An 8398-nucleotide genomic window follows, 5' to 3' on the forward strand; every position below is an offset into this window, starting at 1 on the left:
GTCGGTGCTCAAGTATTGAGAAAATATTTTAATTTCCTCATACCAGCTTGTCAGCAGGTTGAACAGTGGCAGCATAAGCACATCATGTCTGTTCCTCCCTCCCTTGTTTATCCTGTTTGTTCAGTTAAACTCAGTGATAAACAAATGACAGATTGACTGCGTACGCTGATTTTTGCTCCTGCACTCTTTTACTCTTTTTGAAAAGCAAGACAATGGTGCCACAGGATGCAGATGAAATGGATTAAACGTTTAATTCACTCTTTTCTCTTTCTGTCTTTCTGTCTGAAACCTGGATGTGGTGAGTGACATTTCATCATTGCTACTGCAGAATTGAGGCATACTGTGTAAAGACTGAGCTGTAGCAGTCGACTTAAGACAAGACTGTATTGTCTCAGACTTAGCAGAAGTTGTATTTAGAGGAAATTGTAATTCTTAAACTGATCTCAGAGCAGGATCTTTAAATTTGAAATGCAGGACTTCTTTTACATGGTGGTATTGCTGATTTCACTAAAGCAAATGCTTTATCATGTTACCTTTTCCTGTGTTGCATGTTGTCAAGAGAACCATATTTGTCTGAGAGTCCTGAGATGTGATTGATGTATGGAGATCAAACTACTTTGCTGCAATAACTTAAATCCTAATTGTAGCTACATCCAATAAAGCAAATTCACAAATGAATGTGAATTTAATAGATATGTGTATAATTTGCATGTCACACAGCATCCGTGGCACTTTATCAGTTTATTTTGGAAGTAGGTGGGAAGATGTTTCCATTAAGGATAACACTGTACTAACTTGGTTATTCTTGGATTTATTGACATCGACATGCAAATAAGAAACTTCATGGTGCAGTTGTAATCAAGTATAAACTATAAATACGCAGGAACAAGGACTTCAGACAGTATCATGACTGCTGTACAGAGGAATGACTGTTAAACCTGGAAATAGCTTGTCAGCCTGGTATGTAAAACAGACCAGACCAAGTATTGATGTTTTTGAAAGGCTGAAAGTAAAAACCTTACCACATATGAATTTGCCTTCATCACATTAATTTGTTGCATGAAGTTGCATTTTGATGCACTTGGTAATCTGTCGGAGATGAAAAAATGTACAGCAAAATGAAAGAGGCAAAACTCAGCATATATACAGACAAGTGCTTTCTGATTCTGGAGAGATCTGTGTGTTTGAGCTTCTGGCAACTGAAGCCATGAGAATTACCTTCTGCTGTGCTGCTGAGGCTGTATTCATCCAGGAAGGGACAAAAATGAGCTGGAGGCCCCTGAGCTGCACCAAGAATAGAGTTTCAGATGAAAAAGAATTATATCTAGTATTTTAGAGAAACACTGAAGAAATGATTTTGGTCTGTAATTAAAGGTACTGTGTGGAGTTTTTGTCCACTATGGAGAAATGTTCTTATTAGTCTGCTGACTGTCCTGTTGATCAACAGTTTGACAGTAATGTGTTGACAAAGAATCAAGATGAATGTAAACTGCAGGATTTAAAATATTTTAAAAGTTGATCTGCATTTTTGATCCCTGGGTGCTCATTATGAAGCAGAAATCAGTTTCATGATATTATGGCACTGTTGTCATCAGATGTTTTTATACAAAAACAAAACAAAACAAAAAAAAAAAACGGTAACTAGGGCCTATGATTATATAATAAATGTAGTTGAGTAAAGAGTGCAATATTTTTCCTCCCCATCACTTCCATTCTAAGTGCATCATGAAGAGATCTTCTAATGGTCAGTATGAACAGGAGGAATGATTACAGCAAGAAAAACATGCTTCAGTGATCGCTTGGACTCCTGACTGTTGTTTTCAGACAGACTTGAAACATTGTGAACTTGTCCTTTAAAGTAAGATGACAAACATGATAAACATTATCTCCTAGACATCAGCATGTCAGCATTGTCATTGCAAACATGTTAGCATGCTGATGTTAGCTCAAGCACCACTGTGCCTCAATACAGCTTCACAGAGCTGTTAGCATGGCTGTAGACTCTCAGACTCTTATAATATAAGAACTGTGAGAATAAACATTCAAGATTTTGATATTTCTCAATATGAATATGGTGTTCTGTATTTTGATCTCTGGGTGCTCATTATGAGGCAGAAATCAGTTTCATAATATTATGGCACTGTTGTCATCAGATGTTTTTATACAAAACAATAATCTGCAAAACAACTGGTAACTAGGGCCTACAACTATATAATAAATGTAGCTGAGTAAAGAATACAATATTTTTCCTCTGTAATGTAGTGGAGAAGATGTATAAAATAGCAGAAAATGTAAACACTCAAGTCAAGTAGAAACTAAGCTCAGACTTGTACAATTAGTGCTTCACTTCACTAAAATGTGGGACTGTATTATCTTCATAGATCAGATGACTGGCTGTGTTCAGAGTGGTATGACAGTGAGCACATATGGTGTTCTTCATGCGGGTGTGTTTTAAATATTATGTTGACAGTCTGACCGGGGCCTAGATATGAATCATATGATGACATCCAAATCGAAAGCATTAGTGTGCGGTACATATCATGGCAGTCTGCCCACTGATGTGCTTTTGAAAACCTGTTTGGTTGCAGTCTTTCTCTGTAATATGTTTTTGCCGCTGCTCTGTTAAGGACTATGTGCCAAACTAACTGTGGTGTATAACAGAAAATTAAGGAAAAATTCTCTTGCTGTCTTGTGTGTATGTATTGAATATCCAGCAGCAATTCAGCCCCCTTTAGGAGAAGAGGGGGGTAGATGGGTGAGTGGACTAGTGTCTTTTACCTTTGCAAAATGATCAGTACAGCAGTGGAGTGGAGTGTAAGAGTGCTGTCAGTAATGTTCTTTAACTACATCAGTAAATGTGTTGCACAACTTCCTTTTTTTTCTTTGTTTTCTTTTTAAAATAAATCTGACTGAATACCAGAGGCTGCACATCAGAACCATATTATCTACTCAAAATTTATAAGGTGGAGTTGTGGAGACTCAGATTTTCATATGTTGAGTTTCCACACCTCCAATAAGCTAAAAAGGCGAGGTGGTGCTGCAGTAAAGTTTCATCTTTGTAACATGATTTCATTCCTGTATCAACTGAGCAACACCTGGGTGGTGATTTGTGAAATAGTGACTGACTGGGCTACGTTTTCTATGCTTCATCATTAAAACAAAACATTAGCCTATGTGTCTAACATTGGCTACATCATAGACTGATTACAACCTACAGTCAAGTATAATGTGGAAGAAAAGTACAGTCTGACAAACAGCCAGTGCATCATATACATGTACTAAGTTACTGGCCTCCTACTGAGGTGAAGACAACATAACATTTAGTTATTTTTTATGGAACTACAGAAGTTTGTTTGAGTTAAATGACCCACGTCTTGACTGTAGAACTATGTTTAATTTTCTTTTGATTGATAAGCATCATTCTGATAGGTCACATGGCTCGTCAAACTAGTTAAATCACTAAGTTAGAGCTGTTTCTTTCTTGTTGTGATAGCAGTATGTGCTGTGTGCTTAGATGGATTTGGAGGAAGATCACAAGAACTTGTTTACTATCAGAGCTACACTATTTTACCAATTTTTACTTAACAATCTGCTCACTACATCGTTACATGATTAGACAACTCGCCTGGTCCTGCTCACTACAGTGGACTGTCCTCAGAGAGACTACAAACCTGTGTACAGTATGATCAATGGTAAACATTCAGTCCAGTGTCATGGCCTCAAGATAAAGCCCAGACCTTAAAAACATCACTGAATGAATTCAATCAAAACGTGTCCGTGCATTTAACACAGATAATCAGGGTGTCTGAGTTTTGATTGTTCAAATATCTTTTCTTTTTCAGGTTCCCACTCTCTGGTGTTCTTGTCTACAGGACGTGTTAGGACTGGAGATACTCACTCATCTGAGCAACTAACTGTATTTGATGGAGCCCCAATCTCTCACTGTGACAGCCTGACCAAGAAAGACGAGTTCAAACAAACCCTGCAATCCAAACATTTACCCCCACGCTGTGATAATGCAATTGCTGATATTTTAGATACACTCTATGACATTCCAAAATACATCAACAGCTCAGTGTGTAAGTGTGTGAGATATTGATTACATTTTGGTGTCTGATATTGTGCAACAAAAACTAATGAATCTTATACTTCCTAGATATTGTGCAACGGCGGCGTGGCTGCATCCAGTCAACCAATGAGACTGTCTCTGCTTTTGATACCTGGGCAGTGAATGGGATCGACTTCATAAGCTTTGACCCTGAATCCCAGAGGTGGACATCCCAGTCTCCCTCCGCAAAAACTGTTGAACATCTCTGGAACAATGACAGAGCAAGGAATGCAGTCTTTAGAGGCTTCATCAGATCCCAATGTCCACAAATGATCCAGAGGATCAAATTAAGACCAATAAAGCAAAATACAGGTGAAAGCTGGAGCAGTTCAGATAAATATACACATGTACACAAACACATGTAAATACCTTTTGTCAGAAACAGAAAAGCAGGTGAGAGCTGTCCTGATAAAATACAGACATGAACACACACACACACACACACACACACACACACACACACACACACACACACACACACACTGTCCTCACAATTAAGGGGACAGCATTTGTCATTTGACAAAAAGGTCCACTTAGAAACTGTCCCCCCTAGAAAAACAAACAGCATCTGACGCAAAAACAGCATTTATGTTCAAGAGACAAAACCCTGTAGATGTAGTCTTTTTCATTTTTAACCCAAACCGTGATCTTTCCTTGATTCTAAACAAGTAGTTTTTGTTCCTAAACCCTCCTAAACCTCAACAATATTACATCAGAAAACTGTTTTATATTTGAAATGGTGATTCGTAACACTTTTGGAAGGTACAGATAAACAATGTTGTCCAGCTAATAGGGGCTGAGATTAGAAAACACTCAAATACATCATTCAGAGATGATTTTATCATTAAGAAGTATATGTGCTTTGTTTCATATGGAAACCCCGACCTCCTTGGGGTTGATGGATGAACCTATAATCCTGACCCGAAGTCATTTTTGTGTCTAAACCTAACTGAACCATGATGAGGTGTGTCAGACTAGAAAATACTCATATAGGTCCTTTTGTTGTTTGGTTTGAGGGATGTATTGTAGACACACACACACACACACACACAAACATACACACACACACACACACACACACACACACACACACACACACACACACTAATTTAAAGGAATATAATGCTGATGTATTATTTCATTCTCCCCAGAACTGCGTGTTTTTGCAAAGTCCACTGCTAACACAGACCAGGTACAACTAAGATGTCATGTGACAAGTACTGACAAATCAGTGAGCTCAGTGCATCTGATTGGAAACGGGGCTCCCAGGGCCAGTTGGATCACAGTGACTGGACCATTGCCTTCTGGAGATGGATCAGTGATCATCAGACTGACAGCTGGGATCTCACTGAGCCGAAACACCAACACCTACGGCTGCACAGTACAAACTGGAGGTGACAGCATCACTGTCTTTTGGGGTAAGACCTTTTAACATTTTAAAGATGAATAGACCTGCATTTCTAAAATTCTGTCTTTCTAATTTTTTCTCAGTATTCTCTAAATCCTAATGCTAATAAATGATGAAACATTGACGTTGAACAAATATGCAAAAGCCTGGATAACTACATTGGCACGAGATGTAAATTGTAAGCATTGCCATCTAACAGTGTGTTCAGACAGAATGCGCAGTGAATGTTTCGCACAGCATGATTACATACAAAGTCAACGCAAAGACGCAGTAGATGTGAATTTGCCCCCGGCGGTGTGAGTGAACGTGAATACGTGGTGCATGTTGTTGCTAGCTAGCTTATAGTTAATATACAGTAATGTATTTGGGCTGTTTGGGGCAAATAAACACAAATGATCCAGTGGTTAAAGTTGTGCAAAAAATCACTTTGTGTTCTCTCTGAACACAGCTAAATACAAATATGCTTCTTTGGATGCTAGGCTGGTAATTCAGCACTGATACTAATTACGGCTTCGCAAATGGCAATATACAGTATAAGTAAAAATATACTCTACCTACTGTACATACTACCAGCCATATTCTACTAGCAAAAACTATACTCTTTACTTTATTAAAACTCATACAAAGGTTGGATTTATTGCAACTGGATTGAATATTTAAGGATCAAGGATTGGTCTTTTCAGTACCAGATACCAGAAAAATTAGACTTGTTGATGATCCTGAGAATAGGACTTCTCAGCAAAGTGAACTGTTCCTTTATGCAGTTGCCTGGAATAGGATCTGGAACATGTGATTGGTTTGGAATGATAACAAACATGTAAATGGAGTGTAGGATAGAAGGGGATATGAGAGAAGTAATTTCTTTCCTGATGTGTTCAATCTGTTCAATCTCAAAATAAGCACAGAATTCCAAAAAATGTAAATACTTTAGATGGTATTTTAAGAATAATCAAAGGTAACATAGATTTACATGATGTTATGTGAAATCAACAATTTATGATGTAACTGGTGATGGTGTGTGGGAAATGTATACAGGCTGTATTGGTTGCATAAAAAAAGTGAATTCCCCTCAAACTCTCTGTTCTGGTGGTATTGTGTATGATTTTTGGCATTAGAGTTCTCTTAATCTCAGTTTTAAGGATTGTAAATACCTACATTGACATGGTGGCTAACTTCAGTGGTCAGAATGTGTTTTCAGAATCTTCTTTATTTTCAGATGGGAGTACCCTTGATGGCAGACACCTTGTTTATGACTTACACAAATGGGATATTCTTATTGCAATAACTGGATTCTGCTCTGTGGTTACTGTGATCACTCTGATTTCTTGTGGAATGATATTTCTGCTTAAATGTGGTAAGACTTCTTATTTTTATTATCACTCTTAAAACTCATAGAAAAAACACATGACAAAAATTAATTAATTAGAATTCTGTGTATTAACAAGCGTGTTTTCTGAATACAGAATACATTGAATGTACAGTCTCTTTACTACACAACGTACTTTAAAATAAATAAATATGTAGGCATAAAGCTGAGTACCACACAGAATATCTGCACTCTACATGCATCTGTAGTTGTGTGATGTGCCTGAAATGCAGCACAAAAAGGCCATGAAATCTGCCTCTCAGTATACTTTACAGTTGTCATAGTAGAGACATTTGAAACAGTGTTAAAGTGGTTGGGATGTGACTGTAGGCTTGCAAAGTTTCAAGTGTCTTTTAAGTGCAGTCCACTGTACCAATCTGAGTCCCTGCACAGTTACACAGGTCAATCAAATATCCCTGCTCACTACACAGGAATAAAGTATTTTTAATGACATGTTATTGTTTTTATTTCCAATTTTCCTTGTAGTCAAGAAGAAGTCACGCCCTCCACCAACAGTTGATCCACAGCTGACTGTGCAGTATACCAGGATAATGGGGGGTGTTACCTCTTCAGATCTGCAGGTTGTGATAGCTGCAAACATACAGGGTACGGAGAGAAACAGAGAATACCAGGACCGGTGGGAAGTGTGGATTACATCTAGGGATCAAAATTACTATGATCCTGAATACTTTGCCAATCGAGTTTAAGTAGTTTAAAATATTAACTGTAAACATCATGTCCCTCAGAAGAGAAATTACTTCTTGAGCTGCTATTTTACACTAATCCATTTATCACAGAACTGTTGTCACGCCCTCATTTATTATAATAAATAACATTCATGACTTTACACAATAGTAAGTAATAAATTGATATTACAGACACTTATATATCATAATCATTTTGTGTCATCATTGGAATGTTGTAATGGAACATAATTGTAATTTTCACAGCTATCAAAAGCAGACTTTAAGTGGTGTACATGCTATGGACACTACTTTTTCCGTCCATTGTGGACATATTTGGGGGCACTATTTAGTGCATAAACTTTACACTGATAATTCTGACACCTCAACAAACTGGCCAAAAGTAAATATAGTGATTTAGGACACAGCTTCTCTCTCAACTCAATGTGCTGTTATTTTGTAATTGCCACTTGAGGTCACAGTGGTCACTGTTTAGCAAACATTATACAGTCTTGCTTTACATCCATAAAGAGCAGCCATTACTGATCATATTTTAACTTGATCATATAACTTTGTAATACTTTCATTGATTTACTTCAAGAGATACCTAACTAGTTATAGGTGATATTATGTGCAGGTCTTCCTTTCTCCAGGCAGTGGTGCGTTGTGGGCATGCTGCCATTCAGCCTTACCTGCTGTCTGAGGGTCGTAGAAATGAACTCTGGTAAATGTAGGACATTATTAACCACTGTAAGTAAGCATGTCAGGATGAGGGAAACAGCCCAGTCTTTTTGTTGTTTACATCATATATTTTTATCGCTCTTTTATAGTCC

General features: G+C 37.6%; 1 protein-coding gene across 1 annotated transcript; it reads left to right on the plus strand.

Moving 5' to 3' along the window:
• Positions 1-1681: 1681 nt before the first annotated feature.
• LOC121881132 (zinc-alpha-2-glycoprotein-like) lies at positions 1682-7589 on the plus strand. The gene is made up of 6 exons (XM_042388780.1): positions 1682-1744; positions 3843-4079; positions 4157-4420; positions 5260-5526; positions 6733-6870; positions 7369-7589. The coding sequence occupies exons 1-6, from the start codon at positions 1726-1728 to the stop codon at positions 7587-7589; spliced, it is 1146 nt and encodes a 381-aa protein (XP_042244714.1). The 5' UTR covers positions 1682-1725.
• The last annotated feature ends 809 nt before the right edge of the window (positions 7590-8398 follow it).

This window comes from Thunnus maccoyii, chromosome 16 (genome assembly GCF_910596095.1).
Source record: "Thunnus maccoyii chromosome 16, fThuMac1.1, whole genome shotgun sequence".
Classification (NCBI taxonomy): Eukaryota; Metazoa; Chordata; class Actinopteri; order Scombriformes; family Scombridae; genus Thunnus; species Thunnus maccoyii.